Source organism: Eriocheir sinensis, chromosome 29 (assembly GCF_024679095.1).
Source record: "Eriocheir sinensis breed Jianghai 21 chromosome 29, ASM2467909v1, whole genome shotgun sequence".
Classification (NCBI taxonomy): domain Eukaryota; kingdom Metazoa; phylum Arthropoda; class Malacostraca; order Decapoda; family Varunidae; genus Eriocheir; species Eriocheir sinensis.
The window spans coordinates 8,381,707-8,409,486 of record NC_066537.1 but is presented as its reverse complement, the minus strand read 5'-3'; the positions used below and the strand labels follow the sequence as shown (position 1 = coordinate 8,409,486).

The 27,780-nt window shown below is 43.3% G+C and overlaps 2 protein-coding genes across 6 annotated transcripts; one reads left to right on the top strand and one right to left on the bottom strand.

Annotated features, from left to right (window-relative positions):
* On the top strand, positions 1 to 12,035 carry LOC127004978 (ER membrane protein complex subunit 8-like). 5 transcript variants are annotated; one of them, XM_050873348.1, is made up of 8 exons: positions 63 to 157; positions 1,352 to 1,487; positions 2,131 to 2,361; positions 2,714 to 2,790; positions 2,998 to 3,067; positions 3,339 to 3,436; positions 3,647 to 3,850; positions 11,179 to 12,035. In XM_050873348.1, exons 2-7 carry the CDS (start codon positions 1,482 to 1,484, stop codon positions 3,813 to 3,815), a joined length of 651 nt encoding a protein of 216 aa, XP_050729305.1. In that variant the 5' UTR covers positions 63 to 157; positions 1,352 to 1,481; the 3' UTR covers positions 3,816 to 3,850; positions 11,179 to 12,035. The 5 variants fall into 5 exon arrangements, with proteins under 5 accessions (XP_050729306.1, XP_050729307.1, XP_050729305.1 ...); XM_050873345.1 differs by lacking the exon at positions 11,179 to 12,035 and having other exon boundaries at positions 64 to 157; positions 3,647 to 6,298; XM_050873347.1 differs by lacking the exon at positions 11,179 to 12,035 and having other exon boundaries at positions 136 to 153; positions 3,647 to 6,298.
* On the bottom strand, positions 6,287 to 27,780 carry LOC127004977 (tyrosine-protein kinase hopscotch-like). The gene is made up of 21 exons (XM_050873344.1): positions 27,618 to 27,780; positions 25,724 to 26,071; positions 25,153 to 25,261; positions 24,306 to 24,460; positions 23,534 to 23,683; positions 22,700 to 23,119; positions 22,361 to 22,552; positions 21,987 to 22,100; positions 21,210 to 21,401; positions 20,505 to 20,633; positions 19,924 to 20,095; positions 18,504 to 18,589; positions 18,204 to 18,291; positions 17,599 to 17,789; positions 16,423 to 16,547; positions 15,673 to 15,805; positions 14,638 to 14,766; positions 13,758 to 13,931; positions 12,965 to 13,134; positions 12,148 to 12,283; positions 6,287 to 11,316 (listed from the first exon to the last, which is right to left on the bottom strand). Exons 2-21 carry the CDS (start codon positions 26,015 to 26,017, stop codon positions 11,158 to 11,160), a joined length of 3,318 nt encoding a protein of 1,105 aa, XP_050729301.1. The 5' UTR covers positions 26,018 to 26,071; positions 27,618 to 27,780; the 3' UTR covers positions 6,287 to 11,157.

Here is a 27,780-nt window from a genome sequence, read left to right as displayed (position 1 = left end):
TACATAGCGACTGTATGCCGCTACTCTCCGCCGGGCTGAGTGGCGGCACTGGCGGTGTGTGTGTGTTTACCACCGGGAGGAGCACAGTGACGGGCGGACTGACGGGAGCACCCACACGCCAGCACCCACGCCCCAGGACACCCATAAGCCCCAGTAGGTGAGGAGGGGCTGGGGGAGGAACACAGGGGTGTGTTGGTGGCCGGGGGATAGACAGGCTGGTTGGGTTGCTGGTGTGTGTGTGTGTGTATATTCTAAGGGGAAAGGGAGATGCTGGGGGAAGAACACGGGGCCGTTAAGTAAACCCCGGGTGTGTTGGTGGCCGTGGGTGATGGAGCCACAGGGGTCACGTGGGCAGGAGGGTAGACAGGCTGGTTGGGTTACCCCCTGAAACTACACCTCACCCATCGTGAGTAGTGGGGGGGATTCTGGAGCTGCCTTGTGTAGGCCACTCAGCCTCCTGCAGTCTCCCTGTGTTCTTATGTTCTTATATTCTAAGAGGGAAAGGGAGATGCTGGGGGAAGAACACAGGGGGCCGCAAAGTGAACCCCGGGTGTGTTGGTGGCCGTGGGGTTATGGGGCCGCAGGGGTCACAGCCGAGGAAGGGTGGAGGGAAAGGGAAATAGGAAAATAAAAGACTGTAAACGTGTTCAAAAACGGAACTAGTGCAAAGTGAGGTATCGAAGTGTCAAGAAGCAGCAAGTAGGAACAAAAAGCAGTACAAAGGGAAATGGGTCAAAAAGAACTGTCTGGGGTGTACATTTCTTGGGGGATTGGGGGATGAGGGGGAATGGACTAGGGGTTAATATTCAGTCTTGTGGGCCACAGGGGTCAGGGCTGGGAATGGGGGTCACAAGGAGATAGAAAGACTGGAGGGGTTCTTGTCTTGTCTTGTAGGTTTAGGTGATGATCACTGTGGTCAGCTCGGTAGCACAGTGTGTGTGTGTGTGTGTGTGTGTGCGTGTGTGTGTGTGTGTGTGTTGAGAAAAAGCCTGAGATTTAGGGCTGTATTACAAGTCAAACCCGAGAAGTTTCAGGTCTCAACAAAGGTTGGTTTAGGGGCCATCCTACAAGTCCAATCCGAGAAGTTTCGGGTCACTATAGTGTTCGGGGTGAATAACTCTGTAGGGACCCAAAACTTCTCAGATTGTACTTGTAATAAGGCCCCTAAACCAACCTTTGTAGGGACCCGAAACTTTTCAGGTTTGACTTGTAATACGGCCCTTAGTGTATTAAAGACTGTGTTTTAGATTTTGTATATATCATAATTTAAATGCAGAGGTTATATACATATATGGATGCATGCTCATCTTTTTTTCTGTAAAAGAATCTCAGTAAAATAATGTCTCCACAGAGTATATACAAGTAGTGAGCAATCTGCTCTTGACTGAGGGACAGAGTTTAGTGCACTCAAGTTTTCTTCTCTCTGGCTGTCTGTCTCCCTCCTGTTCCTGTTACTGTTGAGCCTTGGTAGCCAGCACACCATGAAGGTTTGTCAGGAATATCAGCTGACTAACAAACTCTTGTTGCTTCTGGTGTTCTGCTCTTCACATGGTTTCTGCTACTCCTACACTTGAATGTTGCATAATAGCCATCATTTACTCACGATGGTGTGGGGGTGCAGTGGCAAAGGTCACAAGCCTTTGCCAGGCCATCACGTGACATGTTCTCTCCTATAATCCTTTCAAGATGTATGACCTGACGTGATAAAAAAGTGCTATCGTTTTGTTTTGATTGTTTTGTTGACATTCTGCACCACTACTAATTATGGTATTGCATTGCAGTGTCATAACTTACTCTCAGTTTGTTTAACACCATGATCTTGGTTAACCCTTGATCTCATCATGGTTGCATTATTCTCTTTGCTGACTATTTTAGCTTTTTTTTCATAACGTTTACAAGAAGCATTGTTTTCATTATAATTCTGAGAGGTTTACAAGAAATTTTGATGTCAGATTCCACCTGTTTAAGTTTAAGAGAAATGAACTTTTCAAGTGTGTTTCTCATGATTACTGAGAAATTTCTTTACCATTGTTCTTTTCTTGTTTCCCACCAGTGCCCCCATTCATGCTCACAAATTCATTACAGTCACCTTCCATTCCTTCTTTGCTTACACCATCCACCCTCTCACAGGTTAAAGGCCCCAGAATGTCTGCTGATATCAGCATCTCCTGCCCGGCCCTTGCCAAGATACTGCTGCATGCAGCTCGCTACCCCCAGGCTGCTGTCAGCGGGGTGGTGTTAGCCCCTGCACGCAGCGGTGGTGGTGGTGATGCGCCCACCACTGTAACACTGGTAGATGCTGTCCCACTCTTCCACCTTCACCTCTCGCTGGCTCCCATGCTGGAGGTGGCACTGACACAGGTACTGATGGCTTGGTGGGTGTATGAATAGAAAGATTGCATTTATTTTTATTTAGTAAACATACAATGATTGGCACTAAGGAGTATATATAGAACCATCCATTGGGATTGAGTGATGAATTAACACTTGGAAATCTAGAGAGAGATATGAGGTAAATGCTTGATTGATGATTGTGCAATATCTAAAAATATAAAACATGGATGAGTATAAAAGGAAAGCAAATAAATTAAACGGTAGGTGAGAGATAAGGAAAAGGGGGGGATTAAAGTACGTGTGAAGAGTTAACATAAAGGATGAGGATGATATGCCTCCCCCTCCCTTGCTGCCCATCACCAGCACCTTCCTTTCACAGATTGAGCAGCGGTACAAAGCTGAGGGTCTGATCATTGCCGGCTACTACCAGGCCAACGAGAACATCAAAGATAATGTGTAAGTTACCCACACTCAACCTAAATACCGTCTGCCCTTGTATTTTGTTTAGAGTTTGCAAGTTCCACTAGGAAAAGGTATAAAATAAGTATTCTGATGCATATGATTATTGTGAACTCTTGATATATAAGTTACTTCTGTCCTCAGTGATATGTATTTATAAATGGCACCCTAACAGGCCCCTTCCTTTCTTCCCTCCTTCCACAGACCAGACTTTGTAGCACTGAAGGTGGCCGAGAAGATTGCCGAGAACAACAACGATGCCTGCCTCATTATGGTGAGTGGCAAGGGTCTGGGAGGAAACTGGGGCCTACAGGCTTTGGGGAAGGGATGCTCCAGATATTTTAGTACTATTGTATGCTTGAGAATTAACAGTGATACACACTTTTGACTGTTGATTCTGGAGTTTTGGGTTATGCTGACACTGATCATTGTTATAAAAATTCTGAGTGCCTCTGTAATATTTGATAATGAGGTACTAATTTGTGTTCTTAGTAAATCATGCAAAGTCTTAAGTTCCAGTGAGTGATATTGTGTCTGTGTTTCAGATTGATAACCGACGGCTCTGTCTAGACCTCCAGTCAGCGCCAGTAATAGTGTCACAGCTCACCTCGGAGGGCAAGTGGAAGAGTAAAGACAAATCCAGGTAATGGGGGTAGTGGGTGGCACAGTTTTAGGCTGTGATAGATAAGGACACCTGGAATATATATGTTGGCAAATGTTTCTTGGCACACTTCCTCATGTCTCCCTAACACACACACACACACACACACACACACACACACACACACACTCTCCTTCCTGTCCACCTTTCACTATTGTATATTCATGGGACTGATCCATGTTGTGTCTGCAGCGTGCACGTTGAGGCCGGGGCGCTGGACGTGGTCTCCCAGCTGCTGCAGCGGCGGGTACAGCACGACGTGTGTGACTTTGACAACCACCTGGATGACCTCACCTGCGACTGGTCCAACCCTCAGATCAACAAGCTACTCACCACCCTCAGCGCTGCTGCTCAGGACTAGCTGACCGCCAGACCCTGCAGATAACTTGTCTGTCTGTATGTTTCCATTCCTTTTGTTTGTCACGCTGTCTGTCTGGACACATCTTTGGCCAGATATTTTTGACAAGTTTTTTTCATCTACTTTATAATTAAGACAAGAATATTACTTCCCTGTATATTTCTAGTTAGACAACATACACAAAACCCATCCTCTGCATCACTAGGATGCAGCCACCAATCTGACACAGCAGACTCCCACACTCATCTGGTAGGATATCCAGGTACCTTGTTACTATTCCACATTCATCACACATTGAGTTGTAGACAATCTCCACACAAGTTCCTTTACACTCACACCAGTCAACATGGAGTTGTTGTTTGCCAGCTGTGCCTATAACTTGCTGGTCTATTTCTTATTCTGGTGGACCCCAAAGTCTGTAGCACTTAGAATCTGCTCTGCCATGTCATAATTGTAGTCCAGTGAGAAGGGTTTGTTTATTCCTGACTAGGAAGCAGCATTTATGAAGAGCCTATGAACACAGATAGGGTGGGAATAATTGTTAGGTCTTCATTATAATTAATTGACGGGTAGATTTGACATCTAGAAATAATAACTTGTGGTTAATTTATATAAGGGATTAGGTTTATACTTCCTTCACTACCAAGGGAGTTAATTTAATGTTTGAAAATAATGGGTCCAAAGTATTAACCTGGTGTGTAATTGCAGGGTTGAGTCAGGTTCACAGCCTTCTTTTTCTTTAGGTGATTGTACACTTCTATACATTTCAAAGGAACACACACACACACACACACACCTGTTGAGCAATTACTTGAATTTATTTATGTTGTTAACAGTTGTAAAGCATTATCAGCCCCTGGGTGAAAAAAATATTACAAAGACAAGTTTTGTTGGCTGTTGGAGGTCATCTCATGAGCTTTGTTTCCTTTATGCTCATTGGCTTGAGGAAGAAATACTTACCATTTTCTTCAGTATCAACTAAAGCACGTCCTTCAATCCAATTAAATCTTGGCAATAAATTAAAATTCAAGTTATGTAATCCAGGTTGCACAATTCAGCTAGTGGGCAGGGGAGAATGGGATATTATGAGCTAACCTCCAATAATCTAAAACTATAATTATAACTGTATATTTTATATCAAGGAATGTACTCAGCTAGTCACTGGATTTGTAGCGAGGGTGTTGATCATAGTCGTCTATTTTCTGGTGGTGGTGCAGCTGACAGGGTGAAGATCCATTACTTCCCGCTGGGTCTCACCTTAAAGCCGTGCATGACTCTTCCGGTAATGCCAAGAGGTTCATTCGTGACAAGTCATCATTTGTACACTTGTTGGCAGGAATTTGTCACTCCTGGTTAACATTTTTATTATGCACGTATAAGTGTGGCCTCATCTTTTCCCCATTTCCTCTGTCCCTGTTCTGCCAGCATTGCCCCCTGCATCCATGTCCACCCTTCTGTTCTTTCCCCCTAGAATATCCTCAAGGGCTGAGTAGTGCAACAGTTGTGCTGGGCAACTTTCCCTCTGCAACAAGTGTTATGGTCACAAAGTGTGCCAGAAGTGGAGTGGAATACTTACCATGTACCTTCTTGTATCTGTAGTTCATTTTTACGATGTTGTTGATGGAGGAAGTTTCCTGTTATCTTTTTCTATATATTTATGTTGCCAGAATATTTTATGGTGGCCCATCAGAGGTGCCAGTGTGCAAGGGTGAGGAGTGATAAGGCGGGATACAGGTAAGGAGGACAGGTGTAGTGGGAGTAGTGTTGAGATCAGCGTTACCAAATTATCACACTCAGCCACTTAGCACAGTCTATTCCCAGGTTTAGGACATATAACTCCCACAAACAGACATCAATAATTAACAGTTTGAGGGATAACTTTGAGACTCGTTATTGGTGTGGATGCAAGAGTTTTGGAGCCTGATATTGATGAATGCGGTGTTCTGAGTACATCAATATGGTAACGCTGGTTGAGATACAGGACTAGAGCAGAGGTTGTGGCCTGGAGTATGGAGTATGGAGTGTGGGTGAAAAGTACAGGTTGAAGGGTGAGGACGGGTGTGTCCATCGAGAGACCCCAGCACCCTCCTCCAGACTTGTACTTTTTAATGCATGGTTTACTTTTGTGTTAGAGCATTTGATATCAAGCTCATATTTCCTTGGGTTCATAAATAATTGTATATACACTTTTGATGTGGGTAATTAAGGGACATAACCAAATTTTAGCTTCCCTAAGTGTATGGTCATGCTGTTGTGTTGAATGCTGTGGGTTAGAATGGAAGGGAGCAGAGGTAGTGGGACACAGAGTATTTCTAAATGTGGGGCAAGGGAGTAATGCGAGAGACCCACCGCACGTACTGTATGGCAGGAAGAAAGTGCTAGTAGTAGTCAGAAGTAAGATAAATTGCTGTAATATATATGGCCTAAGGAAATTATGGATTTTCACCAGCGTAATGAATAATAATAATAAAGACTAACCCATCTTTGTACTGTATTTAAAAAGCATGAACTAATAATTTTAAAGGATCACTACAGAGAACTGAATAAATTGTTCATTATAAAACATACATGTAGTTTAGGAATCAGATAGTACACAAATTAGGGCAAAATGTTAAAATACAAGATATGTAGAATTTGAGACATTGAGTTGTCTATGCTCGCTAAACTAACAGCCCAATCAGAATCACAGGTACATAATTAACACCTGCACACCTGGGAGGACCAATAGCATGGCCTCTCATAACAGGCACCAGAAAACTAACATCACCACTTAACATTAGACGGAATAAAAGTAGTAAGAGCACTAGCCTTTGTCAAATATTAGTGTGGGTCAGCATCTGCCAGGGTCAACACTAATCTTCTTAGGGGCACTCATGCTAGGCTATAGAAGGTGTGGTGAGGCAGGACTTGAAAAGCACCAGAGCAGTCGTTCCAAGGCAATGACATGCACAGTACTATTTGTTGCTTAGCTGGCAGGACTTTAAGATTATACTGTCTTTGGAGGTCCTCGTTATAAGCCAAGCTGGTCTTGTTGCTCGCTGGCTTTATCTTAATAGCTTAATCAATCATCTTCATTTCTTTAGCATTTTGTGACATTGAAAATATCTTGCCTTCAGCCTTTGTGGTTTACGGAGGCCAGACATAAGAGGACCTCCAACAAGTTATGAAAGAGCTTTATTCCATCTAATCTCAATGTATCTGTAAGCTGCACTCTCTTGCTTTCCAGGGGGGGGATTCATCAAACCGTTTACAAGATCTCGTCGGTAAGTCTCATGGTAACTTCATCCACTAGGAACGCTCCTTGTGTTCAGGCAGTGCTGAAGGCGATGAATGAAGTGACTGTTGCCACTGGAGTGCATAAACACAGAGAGCGTTCACAGTGAAGAGAATTACCAGATGACTTACCAACAAGAGGTCTCGTAAATGGTTTGATGAATTTGGCCCCAGCTGACAGCCAAGCAGGAGGGGATGTGGCTCACAGACATATTGAAACTGAAGTTGCAAATAGTTTTTCTTCAGTACTTTGCAAGTCTTGGTCTGCCACATCAATATGCAGTAATATTTCTGGTCCTACATCCACCACCTCATATTCCTGCAAGTAGGCCTGACTCAAACCACCATGAAGCTTATGAAAACAGCTTACACTTACACTTTAAGTTGTACTCTGTTTATTTGCAGCTTGTAATTGCAGCCAGGCTGCTTTGGTAAGCTTGTCCAAACAGTGACAAGCATACTAAAGCAGCCCAGGCTCCCATAGCAAGCTATAAATTAACAGGGTATGGATATGGACAGTATAGTTGCTATTCATACACTCCCTTTTAAACAAAAAGACCTACCCTTCCCTCTACTTAAACTCCAGCAATATATGAAGTCTACTGTTCACTAAACACCCTTTTACTTGAATGCCACAAGCTCCTTTCATCAACTTGCCATTCTACATCCTCATCATCACACATCTGAGCTGCCTTAATGAAAAATGTTTCACCATTCATGCAACACCTTATGTTCCCATCACAACACCTCTACAGATAGTCCTTGAGTTACGATGGTGTTTGGTTCTGACATGCAGGTCAACGGACAGCCAAACTGTTCAAAAGTCTAAATTTACGTTAGAAAATAAATTAAAATATTATTCAAATAGCCCTCTGTGGATAGTGCAGCTGTTTGTTTTCACAGCTTTGCCATGCCTCCTAACCCCACCCTACCCAATAACTTGACCCACCCAAGCCCTGTGTTGTCCACCTTTACACAGCAGAGCTAAGAATTTTTGCCAAGATGGCAGTGTTAGCTAAACGCCTAAACAAATCATTGCACAGGTAAATAAGCAACTGCTCTATCTGCAGCGGGATATTTGAAATGTCGACTCATTACTTAACCTAGTATAACTGATATCATTAGCCTGCTTACTACCCAGCACCAGAATCAAACCAGTACATTGACGTCCTTGCCCACCTCACTATCCAAAGGTCTATAAGGAGGCAAATCACCATTTCCCTTTCTTCCCCAACCTAGCTCAGTGAGAGGAGCTGTGACTATCTGGTGTGGGTAACCACACCGAATGGAGTCACAGCTATCCCCACTGGGCCAAGTCTGCCCACTGGTTCAATTCTGGTGTTGGGTGGCAAGCAACTTGTCTTATTACTAACTTGGTGGCTTCATCATAAATGAGAAAGACTGTAAGTCACGTACATTGTAACTCAAGGACTATTTGCATTCTCTTTTTCCACTACTCTCACCATCCTACAGTATAGTTAACCTACATGCTCTCCTCAAGCACCTAACTCAATACACATGACCTTGCCTAGTTATGTGTAGGGGATGCAATGATATGCTGGTTTCCTCATTGACTATAGTCACGACACACAATTCCAAAGTGTGGATTGTTGTGCTCTGGTGACCCGCTGTCACACAGCGTGTCCAATTTTGTGGATAATATACGATGGCTTACACATGTGAAATAGTCATCAATGTCAGTAATATGCAGGCAACAATGACAAATACCGTCAATTTTGAGCTTCAAATTATTAATACTGCCGCAGATAGCTCTTTTGTTAAACATCGCTGATTATGATTATTAAGCAGCCTGGGATCTGCCCTCCACTGGAAGAAGTAGAAGGTTTTAAATTACATTATTGTAATAATAATAATTATCATTATGTATTTTTAAAGCTTACAACTTTCCCTGGTGGAGGGCAGCACCTAGGCTATTTAATATTCATAATCAGTGATTTTACAAATTAACAAAACACTTGTCTTGACAGAATTAATAATTTGAAACTCAAAATTGACTATAATTGATGGTATTCATCACTGTTGCCTGCATATTACTGGTACTGGCATCTGTTTCCTAGTGTGGGCTCTCATATATTATCCACAAAATGACACACTGTGACAAAGTTGCCAGACACAATAATGCAGCCCTCACTCGTGTGCCATGACTATGCTGGCATCAACACATTGTCTTCCTTTTACTCTCTTCTATAAATTCATTCTGATTCTTTCCTCTTCAAAGGTCCCACAAAAGGTACTATTTGGAAGGAACAACATTCATTTGCTACCAAGACAATGAAGTCTACCTGTCTACCACACATTCAAAACAGTCATTATGAATATCTTACATGGATCTAACCTCACATACTTATCAGTAAACTACCCACAATTATTTTGCTTGTGGTGATTCACATGTACTCAATAGCTTTTATCTCCTATTTGTATAAGAATCTTTTACACTACTGAAAGTACATCAGTGTGCAACAACCTGTTACTAACCTCTCGCCTAAACACAGACATTTTCCACCTATGATTACACTACACTCTTCATATTGAACTTAGACCATTTGTCTTTGTTCTGCTTCTTGAACTGTAATTATAATTTTTGGGATAATGAATTTGCAATAATGACAGAACAGTCCCTGCAAAGTGTTCCCCTGTGGCTTGTTACGCTTTAAAACTTTTGAAATCCGGTCCAGAATTAGAGAAAATACAAAAGGCTTCGCTATCAAGATCTTCCTGATTGCATTGCAGCAGTAAACCCTCTGTGCAGCTCTTTATCATTCCACTTAAACTTAACAAACACTTTGCATTACCTGCCTCATTTTGTAAAACTTAAAACTACTCCCTAATTCCTGAAAACATAATTATCACAGAGCATTATGGAATTGTTGAACAAACTGATTCCTCTGCTACAATGTACTCTCTGGTGCTGGCTGCAGGAAATATTTTGACATGAAATGTGTGCACGCCAAAGAGTGTATCAGAACACCGTCTCTGTGGCCACATTTGGTGCAAAGAGTGAGTTATATAAAACTGGTTAGCAAGATGAAAACAGGAACAATGCAATACTGGCACAATTATTTTGCTGCATCATATGCCACAAGTGCAAAACTCAGTACTGTAGTTATTTCTCACGAGTGACCTTCATTTGTGTGTTAATTGAGGCAGAAATCAGTGGGAAAGTAACATACTGCATTGCACTAGGATACATATTTAAAATCTAGACAAACTAGTGGCATAAAACTTACTTTTGAGAACAAGGACCACCTGCCTCTAATGTGTAAGGTAGATTTGCCATTTTGTACGCAGCCTTCCAAGGAATGCTTATATCACCGGGAATAAACACTCTGGAAATTATACCGATTTATGGAGATGAAATAGCTAAAACAGACGAATTATTGAACTCATTTTCAGTGTATACCTCAAATAATTTTCTTGTAGTTAAAACTGGAGGGATGTGTGTAAACTGGCCACCCTACCCTACACTTTCTCAAAAAGCAGGATGAATGTGAACCAACAATTGAACACTTACTAGCCTGTACCGACTTGCTAAGCAACACTTGGCAAAACGATGCTCTCCTGACAGTGAAACAACTTGTGACTGGAGTTGTGAGTCTTGCATGAAGCCATTTCCTGAATGATGTGAACCAGAAGGCTACAGTAGGGTCCAGAATAGTGAGATAATTTGGAGGATACACAAGCATATACTATTTAAATCTGCAATATTAGATGCTATGGCCCGAAATATTTAGTTTTCTCACGTAACTATTTCTTGCCATATTTAGGTTTGTGCTATATGAGACCTACTTGCCCTATCAAAATCATCTGTATTATATTTTGTAACTCTTGCCACTCACAAATTGCCGTTTGATCTTGCCCTGGTCAGGACTTACTGTATATGAAAAGGCATTTAGGAATAATTTGGCAAATGTTGATTGGTTGCATAATCCTCTGAGACTTTGGTGTAAATATTGCAGCTTGAGCCTGACACTGCATGACCCAACAGAGTGAACAGGCTCGAGCATAGTAAAACACACACACACTCACACATACATCCATACACACACACACATCACAGGTCCTCCTCCTGCAGTTCCTTCACCACCTGGATCAAGGCGGAGAAGTTTGGGCGCAGGTCCGGGTCCTCGTCCCAGCATGGCCGGATCAGGTCGGTGTAGATGGTCGGGTGGCACGGAGGCTTCAGGTTCAGCCGCTTGCCGTTCTTCAGCATCTGTAACAATGATTTCATGGAGTCGTGTGCCAGGAAAATATCATTCTCTTTATCACCATCCCCTTTCTTCCATGGCCTGGTGGCAAAGAAAAGTATCAGTTGTACAGGATATGTAGTGTGGATGTGAGAGCAAAAGGTGTAGAATGGGCTGTAGTGCAATGGACAAGGCAAAGTTCAATAAGATGATATGCAGATTGGTAGTTTTGTAAGGAGGGTCAATGAGAGTGGAACCAGAAGGCAGAAGGAGCTGAGACAGTCAGTGAGGTGGATCGAAAGAACTAAGAATGCTTGAATGAGAGGTGAAGTGGTGTGTGTGAATGCTGCAGAAAGGAAGTGTATGAACAGGGAGGACTGGAGACTTCTGCCACAGCCACTCCCTTGAGAAAGTACCAGGGAGAAAAGGGGCATAAAGCTATAGATGAATAGATTACACAAGATGAAAAGGATCTCTCTATCATTCATCAATATCTGTAACTATTTCAAAGGGGTCTTACAATAATTATTATCAACACCCCATTTCTTCCACAGGTAGTTGTAATAGCAGCCTCTTATTATTTCTTAATATTTGCAATGATGTAAAGAACTTAATCTTTGTACAGACAATTAATCATCCAGTATTCATATTGTAAATTTTGCATCTTGCTGTTCTCCACCGTGTTATGATGAAAATAACCTTGTTACAATAAAGTTTAAGTAAACACCTCCTTTGGTGTTATTAAGCAGTAGTTTGATTACAGTACGTATGGAGCCTTTCCAAGTAAGTAATGAGAAAGCAGAAACAGTGGTTGTAGTGACTATGGTAGTAATAGTAACAGCAGTGTCTGGGCTTGCCTGTATAAGTGTTTCAGGCTTCTGGGGGAGGTCAGGCTCCTGTCCGAGGGTAAACATCTCCCAGCAGGTGACTCCGTAAGACCACACGTCGCTCTTGTGGGAGAACTTGCCCGTCTCAATGCACTCAATGGCGTACCTGGAAGAGCAAACCCAGGTTGGTCTGTGACAGTGAAGATGTGGAAAAAAAGTAACCAGCTAACAAGAATCAATGCCTGGTGTGTAAATATATGTAAAGAAGGTTTTGCTTTTCTCTGTCTAAATATTGAAACAGTGATGTATGGGAATGAAAGTTAAGTCTATTAGGGCAGCTGGCAGGGAAAAAGCAGTGAAGTACTTAAAATATTTCCAAGACATGTGGGATGCTGTGGGACCATATACCTCTTGACTGCCCATTCCTTCACATTACTTAAATACTTAAATTGGCACTAAATTCATAAGGAAAGGGAATGAGGGTCTTTAGTTTGTTTCCATCACCAAGAGAAAAACACGTGGGATGCTGTGAGAACCTATACCTCTTGACTGCCCATTCCTTCACATTACTCTACTTACAAAAATCCCTCATGGCACTAAATTCATAAGGAAAGGGAATGAGGGTCTTTAGTTTGTTTCCATCACCAAGAGAAAAACTAGTGAAGTACTTAAAATATTTCCAAGGCAAGTGGGATGCTGGGAGAACCTGTACCACTTGACTGCCCATTCCTTCACATTATTCTACTTATAAAAATCCCTCATGGCATTAAATACTCAATCTATTCTCTATTGCACTCTTCAAACATTTCTGGCACAGTACCAAAAGATCACACACACACACACGCACCAGGGGAGAGGCAGGGCGCGGTTGGTCTGCCTGATGTAGTAGTGGCCCTTGTTGGGTTCCTGCGCCAGTCCAAAGTCGGTGATCTTGACTGTGTATTGGTCAGCCACCAGGATGTTGCGCGCAGCCAGGTCTCGGTGGATGACGCGGGACTGCTCCAGGTAATCCATTCCCTGCGACATACACACACACACACATGAACACACACTTACAGAGGTATTTGGGAGGGGTGGTTCAATTCATTCCCTGATAAAAATATGTATCCAAAGTCCAATGAGATAATGTTAGGTGAGAATGGCAGTGATTATTTATGAGTCTCCTAATACACACACACTCACTTAACAGGCATTTTATTTAGTGGAGATGGATCAAATCATTCCCTAATAAAATACATATCCAAAATCACCTGAGAAAATGTTGTTAGGTGAATAAGACCGTGACCTTTTATGACTCCTAACAAACACTCGCACACACACACACATTTTTTGTTTGTTTTGTCCTTGCTATAAAAAAAATATCCATGTCCTCTTGCTTGGTGGAGACAGATTCATTCATTCTCTAATTAATACATATCCAAAGTCACCTGAGAAAATGGCATTAGGTGAGAATGACTGAATTATTTATGAGTATCTCTTAACACATGCAACACACATTTTTTGTTTAATTTTGGTGTCAGTTCTAAACAAAATTAAAAAGCCCTGAAACCTCAGAAGGGAAAAAAGAACATTAAACAAAAAGGAGAAGAATAATGCTATATAAAAAAAAAAAAGCTATCCATGTCCTCTCGCCCCCTCACCTCAGCGATGTCTATGGAGAACTTGAGCAGCATGGAGTTGTTGATGTGCTCACGGTGGGTCTTGAGGTAGTCCTTGAGTGACCCCATCGGCAGGTACTCCATCACCACGTACATGTCCGCTTCGTCCGAGTCCACCAGCCCACACAGACGCACGATGTTACGATGCTTCAGTTTCTGTCAAGCAAGGAATATTAATTAGTTTCATTGAGCATTAAAGTCATTGTAATTGCACATGTCTAAACAAAAATTGATTGTATCATCCAACAAGTTCTGAAGCCGCAGACACATGACGATAGGGTGTTTCAGTTTGTCACATGAGGAATATTGATTAGGGTTTCATTAAGCATTATAATCATTGTAATTGTACATGTCTAAACAAAAATTGGTGGTTAATTAGTTTGTATCATCCAACAAGTTCTGAAGCCGCATAGACACATGACGATAGGGTGTTTCAGTTTGTCACATCAGGAATATTAATTAGGGTTTTATTAAGCATTAAAATCATTATTACTGCATGTGTATATATAAAAATTGATAGTTAATTCATTCTTATTATCCAACATGTTCTCAAGCAACACACTCACATGATATTACAGTGGTTCAGTTCCTGTCACATCAAGAATACTAATTAAGGTTCAGTTCTGCATTAAAATTATTGTCACCGCACTTTTTTTTTTTCTTTTTTTTTACGTCTAAGCCTATAGCTCCGGTAAGCTTGCTTGAGGGACCTAGATGGTGTTCAGCCCCAGCCCATCATGGCGCAGGCAAGTGTTTAAGTGGCGCCATCTTCTTACATACAAAGAGTCATGGTTTATTTGTTCTTATAATCTAACAAGTTCTGAAGCGAAGGTGAGAGATTTCTAGGTAAACAGACACTCACCTGCATGATCCGGAACTCTCTTTTGAGGTCGTCCGTCTGCCCCACCGCCTTGAGTGACTTGATGGCCACCGTCTCCTTCCGTCCTTGGGCATCCGTCATCTGCCCACGGTACACCTCCCCGTAGTTACCCTGCAGAACGAATGTAAGTTATTTCAGATTATACTGGTGACATAAATTCCACCTACATAGGAGATAGATTTCTACAGCAAAGTTTTCATGATTCAGTTAAGTAGCCTTATACTATCTACCCGAACCCACAGTCTTTCATTAATGAGAGCAGCATTACAGTATGTTTTATAGCTTGATTTACAAAACTGTTGATGAGTTAAAACATACCAATTATCATTTCAAAGGGGAATATCTACAATTAACCCGGTAGCAGCGACGGGCCAAATTTGTGGCTTTACCATGTAGCAGCGACAGGCCAAATTTGTGGCTTTACCATGTAGCAGCGACGGGCCAAATTTGTGGCTTTACCATGTAGCAGCGATGGGCCAAATTTGTGGCTTTACCATGTAGCAGCGATGGGCCAAATTTGTGGCTTTACCATGTAGCAGCGACGGGCCAAATTTGTGGCTTTACCATGTAGCAGCGACGGGCCAAATTTGTGGCTTTACCATGTAGCAGCGACGGGCCAAATTTGTGGCTTTACCATGTAGCAGCGACAGGCCAAATTTGTGGCTTTACCATGTAGCAGCGACGGGCCAAATTTGTGGCTTTACCATGTAGCAGCGACGGGCCAAATTTGTGGCTTTACCATGTAGCAGCGACGGGCCAAATTTGTGCCATGATATAAACCCAAAAAAATAGATGATACATAATCTGATCACAAATGCTTTGATATATATTATGAAATGGTTTGTGTAAGGGGTGATTTTTTCTCATTTTTCTCGCTTTGAGGGATCATTAAGAAATATGATCCCTGCTGCTACCGGGTTAACCTTAAAAATATGAAGGGTGTGAAAATAAATGAACAGTGAAGAGAGAGAGAGAGAAAGAAAGCAGAGGAAAAAGTCCAAACAAAGACAGATCTACCTCTCCAATCTTGATGCCAAACTTGATGTCCGACTTGTCAAGGTGCAAGGGCTTAGAAGGCAGGGCGGGGAGGGGCGGCAGGCGGGGCGATGACACTGAGAACTGCAGCAGCTCATTGAGGGGTCTGACGGGCCTGTGAGGGAGGGAGATGATGAGAGTGTGAGCGAAGATGGTGAAAGGAAACTGAGGAGAGGAAGAGAGAGGGAAATCAACTTAAATCAAATGACACTGGTTAAGTTAGGTTAATTCAGGGTATCTTCAAACACATGATAGCCAGCACCTTATGGTATAAATCAACAAAGAATGACCTCATTTTGTTGTACAGAAAGTCTCATTAGTAAGGAAGCATAGATGAATTTTCTGAGTCGAGACCTATGGTGCTTGTTTTGGGATATGTTAGGTTAAGTTTAGGATATCTTCAAACATATGACAGCCAGCACCTTATGGTATAAATCAACAAAGAATGACCTCACTTTGTTGTATAGAAAGTCTCATTAGTAAGGAATTTTGAATTTTTTTTTCAAGAGACCTAGTAACTGTTTGGGTTTGGGGTTTTATTAGGTTTTAGTTTAGGGGGGTCAAAACGTGATATTGATAGCCACCCTATGGTATAAATCAACAAAGAATGACCTCACTTCGTTGTATAGAAAGTCTCATTAGTAAGGAAGCATAGATAAATTTTCTGAGTCAATACACATAGTAACTGTTTGAGGTTTTGTTAGGTTAGGTTTAGGGTATCTTCAAACACACCTAGACTGTGTGGTGATTGGGGGCGAAAAGGCGGCCCCAGTGGAGTAGCCGTGTGGTCGGAACTCCGTGGCGGCCAGGGAGATGAGGTCATCCACCATTAGGTCAGGCAGCTGGTTCAAGGTCACCTGCAGGAACACAGATTACTGGAGGACTTTTTACGGTGAGAGGGGGTAGACCAAAGAAAATAAATAAACAAAACCAAAACGATAAAATAAAAAGATGATAATAGAAAAAGGAAGAAATGCCTGTAACATGTTGACTCCTACGAAGAGAACAGACAGAGAGGCCACAGAAACATCATGCTGAGTACGAGTTGTCTAAATATTTGGTGGGAAAATACTTCTACGTCACTCATCAGTTGTCCCTCACGGCCCACTGTAAACCGCCTCCCTCATTCACTCACTCACTCCTCCCACACCTCATCCATCAGCTATCCCCTACACATCATAGTAATCATAGTAAATCAAATCCATCACTCCCTCCTCCCTTCTCTTGCACTTCTGTTTGGGGGTTTTGTTACGTTAGGTTAGGTTACGTTTAGGGTATCTTCAAACACATGATAGCCAGCCCCTTATGGTATAGATCAACAAAGAATGACCTCACTTTGTTGTACAGAAAGTCTCATTAGTAAGGAAGCATATATGAATTTTCTGAGTCAAGACCTATAGTAACTGTTTGGGGTTTTGTTAGGTTAGGTTAAGTTTCGGGTGTCTTCAAACACACCTGGACTGCATGATGATTGGGGGCGAGAAGGCGGCCCCGGTGGAGTAGCAGTAAATCAAATCCATCACTCCCTCCTCCCTTCTCTTGAACTTCACCCTTCTTTATCATTCCTGCTCCCTTCCTCTACCACTTTACATATTTCCATCACTCCCTCCTCCCTTCTCTTGAACTTCACCCTTCTTTATCATTCCTTCTCCCTTCCTCTACCACTTTACATATTTCCATCACTCCCTCCTCCCTTCTCCTGTACCTCACCCTTCTTTAGCATTCCTTCTCCCTTCCTCTACCACTTTACATATTTCCATCACTCCCTCCTCCCTTCTCTTCCAATTCACTCCTTTATCATTTCTTCTCCCTTCCTCTACCACTGTACATATCTCAATCACTCCCTCCTCCATCCTCTCCCCCTCCTTCATTCTCTCACATCATCCATAAAACCATCCTCTCACCCACCTGGGCCACAGAACCGTCCGCATAGGTGAGGGTGGTGAGCTGGGTGGTGACGGATGTGGCGTCATCATCAGGCCCGCTGCTACTCAACATGGCGTCCCCTTCCCCTGCACCGTTCATCCTCTGCACCTCGGAGTCATCTGCCAAGTCCGTGCAGATGGTCTGGTAGGCATGTTTCTGCCTCGAGTTGAACACTGTTGGGGAGATCGTAGTTTGCAGTGATTTAGTTATTGTATTACAGGGAGGAGGGTCATGTGGATAGGTAGAAGGGAGGAGACCAGCTGGAAGACCGATGAAGACCTGGAGATGGTGTGTGAAGGAAGACATGAGGAAAATGAATATTAGGGGACATGAGAAGGATGAATGTTGTTGGTGGAGATTAGATTAGTTATTATATTACAGGGAGGAGGACCATGTACTTAAGAGATTACGATAGGTAGAAGGAAGGAGACCAGCTGAAAGACCGATAAAGACCTGGAGAGAGTGTGTGAAGGCATGATAGGTATAAGAAGTATATTAGATTATTACATCTTAAAAAAAAAAATCTAATATCATACCCTTCTGAGTACATGAGCCTAATGCAACACCCTGACTTCTGCAACACTCACCCTGGTACAGTATCTGGTTCACATCACGCATCACCGCCTGGGGTTGCCGTCGAGCCTGGGGATCCGCAGACCAGCAGCGCAGCATCACCTGTAACCGACACAACACACACTAATTATCATATGCAACAAGATTCATACAGGAAAATGTGTTTATTATGACATGAGGAAGGGAAGAAAAATGTGTAGGAACTTTTGTGCATTCTCTCTCACCAAGGAACTAGAAAAAAAAAAAATAATAATAAATAAATAAATAAATAAATCCATTAGCCCCCCCCATGCCCTAACCACCCCTAAACACACCTTATAGAGGTCGGTGGAGCACTTATCAGGTTTGGGCAGCACAAGACCAGTCGCATAAAGGTTCCGCACCTCCTCCATGTCGGCGTCTGAGGGTGGGTGGATGTGGCGTTAGGATGCATGCAGAAGTGGGGAAGGGAAAGGTTAAAGAAGAGTTGGGAGAAGAAATGAAAAACAGTGTGGGAAGAAATGAAAATAAAGAAAGGGTAAAAAATTAAACAGACCTGAAAATAAGAAATAAAAGATACGATAACAAAGACGTAAGAAATTAACGAGAAAAGAATAAAAAAGGGAGATGTAAAGGAGTAAAGTAGAATAAAAGGAAGTTGAAAGGAAAATAAGAAATAAAAGATACGATAACAAAGACGTAAGAAATTAACGAGAAAAGAATAAAGAAGGGGGATGTAAAGGAGTAAAGTAGAATAAAAGGAAGCTGACAGGAAAAGAAATAAAAAAAGAGGAGAGGAGGGAAGGAAAGACAAGAAAGGAGAACACAGATAAAAAAATAATCCAAAACCATAAGTACGAAAAGAAACAGAGGCATATAGAACATAAGAATATATGAACGTAAGGAGTCTTCAAGAGGCCAGTTGGTCTATACAAGGCAGCTCCTGTAATCTTAACCCCACCTTACCTCACTATCCAACCTCTTCTTGAATGTATCTATGGTATTGGCACCCACAACATCGCTGCCAAGCCTGTTCCATTCATCCATCACTCTATAGGTAAACCAATTCTTGCATATGTCTTTGTTGAACCTGAATTTATCTAACTTAAAACCATTGCCTCTTAAGAAATCAGAATCACAACTTAATTCCTACATAACACTAAACCATTGACAGAAGCTAATCCCCCTCCCTTCCCTCTCCCTTCTCCCTTCACCTAAACCAAACAAAAGTATACCAGCCAAGGGAAAAAATAGTAACCTCCTCTTATGTACCAGAATCATAACTCACAATCCTAACAAGCACTAACCCACTGACAGAAGCTAATCCCCCTCCCTTCCCTCTTCACCTAAACCAAACAAAAGTATACCAGCCAAGGGAAAAAAAAGTAACCTCCTCTTATGTACCAGAATCAAAACTCACAATCCTAACAAGCACTAACCCACTGACAGAAGCTTATACCCCTCCCTTCCCTCTCCCTTCTCCCTGTCACCTAAACCAAACAAGAGATCTACAGGCATTGGAAAAGAGTAACCACCTCTCTAAGACAAGAATCATAACTTACATTCCTAACAAGCACTAACCCACTAACAAAAGCTTATCCCACTTCCTTCCCTCTGACCAGCCCTGAACCACTAACAAAGGCTTATCCCCCCCCCTTTCCCTCTCTAACAAGCCCTGAATCACTAACAAAAATATCTCCCTCTCCTCCCTGTCAGCCATTCCCTGCCCTTCCCTTCCCCATTGTCGGTCCTCACCAAAGAGCGGTGTAGCCCCAAGGGAGAAGATCTGCCAGAGGGTGGTGCTGAAGGCCCAAATGTCGGTGGTGGGGTCGTGCAGGGCCAGGGGAGGGTGCATGTGGTGCTCACGAGGGATCCAGTGGAGGTCATGCTGGTCATACCTCACCAGCCCTGGATCACTCAACTTCACCTAGGGGTCAAAGATCACTGGGGTTTCATGGTTTGCTTGTTTGTCATCCTTTATGTTCTCTCCTTCCCCTTTCTCTTCTTTTTTTATTTATTTTCCTTTCGACTTCCTTTTATTTTACTTTTCTCCTTTCTTTTCTCCCTTCCTTTTACTTTTTTTCCACTGTGGCAAAAACAAAAAAGGTCACCTAAGAACTCCTCCCTTAAGAGATAAAAGAATAGATATGTTATGATCCCTGCATGAATTCTAGACCCTTTTATTATGCTTATAGACTTGATTCTCCTCCTCAGTATTAGAGTTTACCATTATGCTATTAGCCTCTTCAACAATCTCTCTTTCAGCTCCCGTTCCTTTCCACCCCACCCCCTACAACCCCTCCCTCATCCACACACAAACACACACACAGCCGCACCTTGAAGCTCTGGTCAGTGTGCTCGGCCACCAGGATGTTGTGGCAGCGGATGTTGTTGTGGTGTATGTCCTCCACGTTGAGGTACCAAAGAGCGCGGGCCAAGTGTGTCGCTGCCTCCACTAAGTCCACCTGCGGAGCGAGGGAGAGATGTCAAAATGCAACCTTACACCACCATCTTTACAACCGACATCGTCTTCATTAACCAACATCTTCCTATCACTCCTCACTATCTTCTTTACAAGCTATATTACCATCATCATCAGCACATATCTCACTTTACTGTCCCTATTTTTCTTCTTTTTTTTAATCTTCTTCACTCTAATAGTCTCGTCAACGGTTTCCTACCCATGTCTGCTTAATAAAGGGACTCTGTTTGGGTCTATATCATACAAGCTATATTACCATCATCAACAACACTCATCTTACTTTACTGCCCCTATTTTTCTTCTTTTTTTTAATCTTCTTCACTCTCACTGTCTCGTCAACGGTTTCCTACCCATGTCTGCTTAATAAAGGGACTCTTTGGGTCTCTGTCATTTTTATTTTTCATTGGAGCCCTTTCATGGATCTCAATAATACTAATACTAAGAAGATGAAGCAGAAGATGAAGAACAAGATGCATTACTCCCATCATCTCCCACCTCAAAAAATCAACACCTCACTAACACCCAACACCCCAGAACAGCACAAGACCCACACACCCACCTCCTTCAGCTCCCTGTCATGTTCCCTGAGGTATACGTTGAGGGGTCCGAGGGGCAGGTACTCCATCACCAGGGCGAGGGGACTGAGGGTGATTCCGTGCATGGCCACCACACAGTCACAGCCCACGAAGAGGAACTGGTTCATGACGGCAAGGTAGCGCTCTGTGTCCTCAATGGTGTGGAGTCTTGGAACCTGTGTGGAGAAAGAGAAGATGATGAAGATGAAGAAGTAGAGAAAGAGAAGGAGAAAGATGAGGAGGAAGAAGAAGGAGGAGGAGAAGGAGGAGGATAAGGGGAAGGAAAAGAAGGAGGAGGAGAAAGAGGAGAAGAAGAGAAAGAAGAAAAATTAAAGAAGCAAGAAGAATAAGTAGAATAAGAAAAAGTAGGAGAAAAAGGAGGAGGATGATAAGGGGAAGGAAAAGAAGGTTCAGGAGGAGAAGAGGAAAAAGGAGAAGAGGAAGAGAAAGAAGAACAAGTAGAAAAAAAGGAGGAGGAGGAGGAGGAGGAGGAGGGGAAGGAAAAGAAGGAGGAGGAGAAGAAGAGGAGGAAAAAGGAGAAGAGGAAGAGAAAGAAGGAAAGTAGGACAAGAAGATTAAGTAGAAGAAAAAGGAGGAGGAAGAGGAGGAGGATAAGAGGAAAGAAACGAAGGAGGAAGAGAAGAAGAGGATAAAGAAGAAATACCTACTCCATACAAAATACAGAAACTCCATCAATCAATCCTCTGTTACCCTCCAGTCCCTCCACCATCTAATACATACACCCAGCCTCTCTGCCTCACCTTAACAGCCACTTCCTTGTTCTTCTCGGCGGTCCACTGCGCTACAATGAGATCCGAGAAGCGGCCTCGAGTGATGTTGTCTTCCACCGAGGACAGGTGCGACATGCTGATCACCTGGAACGGAATGGGAGTGTATGAGTGAGTGGAAAAAGAAGAAGAGAAAGAAGAAAAAAAAATTAGAAAAGCAAGAACAAGAACAAGAAGGACAAAAAGGAGGAGGAGGAGGAGAAGGGGAAGGAAAAGAAGGAGGAGAAGAAGAGGAGGAAAAAGGAAAAAGGTTTGTAAGTGAAGGTTTCTCTAATTATTATATTCATATTTCCCTCTCGTTCCATCTCTTACATACCCCAAAATCTCCCTCTCCTTCTCTCTCTTACCCTGGGTCCAGACAAGTCCTGTCGCAGCACCTCCCTGTTAGCCAAGGCACACAGGAGTAGTTGCTGTGTGTCGTCGTAGTCTGAGGAAGGCAGGACGCGGGTCAGCCTCACTGGGGTGTCGGGGCGTCTTATGAACTCCCTCATCATCACCGCCAGGCTGTCGAAGAACTCTTGGGTGTCGCGAAGGTGGAACTGTCGAGGAAGTGGAGGTGGATTGGACTGTAAAATCAAATAAATACACACACACACACACGTACACACCTTGTCCCACACACACATGTACACACCTTGTCCCACACACACACGTACACACCTTGTCCCACACACACATATACACACCTTGTCCCCCTGCCTCAGTATGGTGTAGGTGGCCGGCGGAGCGTTGGCCTCCATCACCACGTCGAGGAGGAAGGTGTCGTACTCCATGGAGGACTCGCGCAGGAGGCCCACCCCCACCTCACCCCCGCCCTTGTCCTGTAGCTTCCTGGCCGACACTGACGACCCTATTGGCCCATGACACTTGTTGGTGCGGAGGAAGACCAGTGAGGGCGTGGACAGCTCCCGGCACAGGTCAAACGTCCAGGTGCACATCAGCCGGTAGTATCCAGTAAGACACCCAACAAAGGCCTCCAGCTCATCCGTGGAGAACAGTTTGAAGTAGCACGGGACCCCAGTCTTGCGGGATATCTCCACCGTCAGGTCCTGTGAGCGCGTCGTCACGAACACTAGGTCCTCAATACGGCAGAGATGTGACCAGAGCTGTGAGGGGAGAGAGGAAGGCGATGGTTAGGGAAAGGCATGTTGGCAAAGGGGGAAACTTAAGTGACTGTTCGAAACATTGAGATGAAGCACCAGAAGCATGACTAGTTTTCTGTATACCACAACTACGAAGATACACACACACACACACACACACACACACACCAATCATGACTAGTTTCTGCTGTACTATAACTAAGTAGATACACACACACTCACACACAGATAGATAGATAACTTATTGACCACAGTTGACGCCCAGGCTTGGCGTCGTAAGGTGGGTGAGGTGACACATCCCCCAGCGTATGCCCCACCCCACTGACTGATTGATTGATGACACTGATAAGATATACATACAATAAAGTACATATTACACACCAACAAAATTTATCACACACACACATCACCACTTACAGCCTTCTTGTGGGGTGCGTGGCTGTAGCGTAGGCCAGGTTGTTCCGGGTGGTACGGGTCCACACAGAGCCGCCCATTGTGCACCGCCCCGCCCTCGTCACGCTGCACATTGAACTCCTCACTCCCATAGGTGCACTGGCTCTCCTCAACCTGTACAGTAATAAAGGTGTGCAGTAAAAGTGTGAAGGGAAAGGAAAATTATGAAGAAGGTACTGGTGAGATTATACGTGTTTGTACAGGGAATGGTAAGAGATAGGAGGAAAGTTATAAAAGTGCATTGGCGCTAAAAAACCTGCGCAGGGAAAACGGTGCGCAGTGTATACATATTTTGTGAGGGAAGGAAGAGAAAGATCATGGAGGTTACTGGTGAGATCGTGACTTTGTATGCAGCATGACAGAACGGTGAACAGTATGGATCGTGGAAAGTTGGAAAGTTTCGTTTAGTCGGCACAACATCTGTGATCATATGCCGGAGAGAGACAGAAGGGGAAGGAATTATAGGAGAAGGGAACAGATCTCAGGAGACGGGACACAACCCCTGATTAATACCTGGTACTTTTACTGCTGGGTGGACAGGGGCGTAGGTATGGACTGTGAGGGAGGGAAGATTGATTAACTGAATAGGCGATATCTTCATGGCGAGGAAAGGAAGAAGATGAAGAATAAGTTACTGGTGAGACTAAATGAGTGTGTGAAGCATGCTAGAGATATAAGAAAGCTTTTATGGGTACTCACTACTACTCAGACACATCCCTACACACCCCCTACACACCTTGAAGAGATACCGTTCCCGCACAAAGCTTGCCTCGCGGTGCTGGCAGGTCTCGACTAACTTCTCGGCGTTCCTCTTCACGTTGAGTCTGTTGGCCATCCCATTCAGCTCGCGCGGCATGAAGCTCTTCAGGTCGATGTCCCCAACCTTCTTGCCTGCGCCACAAACCATAAAGACGCATGAGACACAATGATCATATAAAACCTTACGAAGAAGAAAATCAAATGCAAGTACAGACAGAAAGAATGAATGCAGCGGAACAGTCAGATCAGTTTATAACAGGACACTCCATAAAAAGGGTAGATAGCAAACAACCCCAGGAGTGAGAAGTCAGAAGTCACATTGTTAAACGTATCTGGCTCCCTTTACGACAATTCTCCAAGCCCACAGAGATTAACCAGGTTTTCATGGGTGATTTTTCTGTTCATGGTGCAGAAGTCATATACAACTGTCACTATAGTCTTCCAAATATGTCGAGGCCGGTCTGGCATAGGCTCCTGCGGGTCCTTTCCTCCCCTCTGCTCTGCCACACAGTCTCAACACCTATCTCTCCTATGTTAGCTATGGGTAATATATGAGAGGAAAAAATAGGTGTTGGGACTGTGTGGCAGAGCAGAGGGGAGAAATGGACCCACGGTAGCCAACGCCAAAACGGACTCGACAATTTGGTTTCACTATAGGATCACAAAACAGTCCAAGAAAATCCCAGCAACTCCCACATGAGGCTTTTCAAACTAGCAAACTGAGGCGACAGTACATTTAAGAATACAACTTGAGGCACTCACCCTAGCTAAGGAAAAATACAGGTAGCGAACAATCCGACTGGTGGGGAGGCTGAAGCACTCACCCGGGTGGTTCAGGAGGTGCAGCAGGATGTCCGTCACGACCAAACCCAGCCCATCCTCGGGGTGTTTGATCAGCTCAGGGATCTCACCCGCCAAGAAGTCCGCTCTCACCTGATACAAGGGTGGCAAGTTTATATTAAATTATTATTATTATTATTATTATTATTATCATGTGACATAATCATACACATGTAACGAGAAAACGCTACTTTTTATTTCCCAAAGAAGCATAGAAAAAGCATAACTAATTGAGGAAATGAAAACTCTGAACTACCCCTTATGCCCCTTGACTGTGGATTTCCTACCAGAAGACATCACCAAGCTACAGCAATGACACAAAAAGTGGCTGCTACAATTCAGTGAAGAAAAATGTAAAGTCATACACCTTGGGAAGGGAAATCCAGCATACCAATGCCACATGGGAAACACTCCACCATCCACCACAGAGGCAGAGAAAGACCTGGGAGTATATGTTACCAGGCTACTAGTGAAGGTGAAACCGTACCAATTGCAGCGGACAGGATAAATAGTCATACACAAACTACCCTTTAAAAAAAAAAAAGTCATATGTACCTGATGGAAGAGATAGTCGAAAGCACATCGGTCGAGAGCCTTGAGGTGGTCGAGGGAGTGCGGCTTGAAGCGAAGGCGGAACTGCAGTGTGGGGTTGGGTGGCAGCTTGGCAACCAGCCGCCCCAGAGTGACCCAGAGCCCAGTGGCACGGCTCTTGAGGCCAAACAAGTGGCGGCATAGGGGACTGATGCCAAGGATACGTGCGGCTGCCACTAATATGTCCTCGGTGGTTTGGTCTGAGTCCTGGGGTAACACTAAGGGCGGGGAGTTGGAGTAGAAGGCGACAGTGAGCATGGTGGCGGTGATGACGGTGGTGAGTGGTGGTGGTGTGGCTGTCCGGTGTCACTCCTGGGATGAAGAACAGGCTCGGCTTAAATACTTTTTGTGAATTATATTACACAACTTAGCTAAACTGCATGGAATAGTGAATGCATTATGTTAGAGTGATTAGTAATAATAAAACATCCCTATTATTAGCATCCAGGAGGGGGGGGACAGGGAATGACCATATGAACTTACTTAAAATAAATGGAACAGTTACCCCCATCACCTCTACGACGGACGTCAACAACAAGACACGTCAACACAAAAACATAACAGGAGCAGACATGGGGTAATTGTAATCTGTAATCGTAATAGATTACAATCGATTACAGTTTTTCAAGTAATCGTAATTGATTACCCTCTTATTTTTTTAAAATACGGTAATCGTAATCGAATACATTAAAAATGTAATCGTAATCGTGATTACTTTTGCGATTACATTAGCAAAATTTTAGTTAATTGTTTCTCGTACAGCAAGTATGTACTCTAAATATCGGTATTAATTCAAGTAATTAAATATTTAGTATGATACATGTGTATGAAATTTGCAAAATCACCTTTCAGTCCTTCCTGTAATCACAATTGTAATCACGATTAATACATCATGTAATCGTAATCATAATCAATTACACCTAATTTTATTGTAATCATAATCGTAATCGTGAAAATATGAAGTAAACGTAATCGATTACATAACATAAGTAATCGCCCCATGTTTGAACAGGATCAACCATTATACTGCTAAAGAGGCACAAATAACCAATATCTTGGTGGTTGCTATAAGGACAGTAGCCATCAAGTATTCCAAACAAAAAAATGGCACAGTTACCCCCATCACCTCAACGACGGACATCAACAGCAAGACACCCCAACACAAAACCATAACAGGAGCAACCATTATACTGCTAAAGAGGCACAAATAACCAATATATCGGTGGTTGCTATAAGGACAGTAGCCATCAAGTATTTACCCCAAAAATGGCATAGTTACCCCCGTCATCTCAAAGACAGACATCAACAGCAAGACGCCCCAACACAAAACCATAACAGGATCAACCATTATACAACGAAAGAGGCACAAATAACCAATATCTTGGTGGTTGCTATAAGGACAGTAGCCATCAAGTATTCACCCCCAAAATGGCATAGTTACCCCCATCATCTCAAAGACAGACATCAACAGCAAGACACCCCAACACAAAAACACAACAGGAGCAACCATTATACAACGAAAGAGGCACAAATAACCAATATCTCGGTGGTTGCTATAAGGAGAGTAGCCATCAAGTATTCCAAACAAAAAACAAACAAAAAAATGGCACAGTTACCCCCATCACCTCAACGACGAACATCAACAGCAAGACGCCCCAACACAAAACCAAAACAGGAACAACCATTATACAACTAAAGAGACAGAAATAACCAATCTCTCAGTGGTTATTATAAGACGCGTAGAAGTTCAAACATTCCACTGGTGTCCCTCAAGGTCCTCGCCGAGTGCCTAGATCATGAGGGCCGGAGGAAGGAAAATCAGGAATATCTCATTAATTACTCTACCAGGCTGACTTACCGGTGATTTAATAGGGGCAGCAGGTCACCGCGCACCCATCCTCCGCTGCCTCGCCCCTGACACCGCCTCTACGCCACGATAATTACGATCTTTTAATGTTCTACTTCTTGGCCTCGGATGTCACTCCCCTTCCATTGGTCTGAGCTTGAACCTGATCTTGATG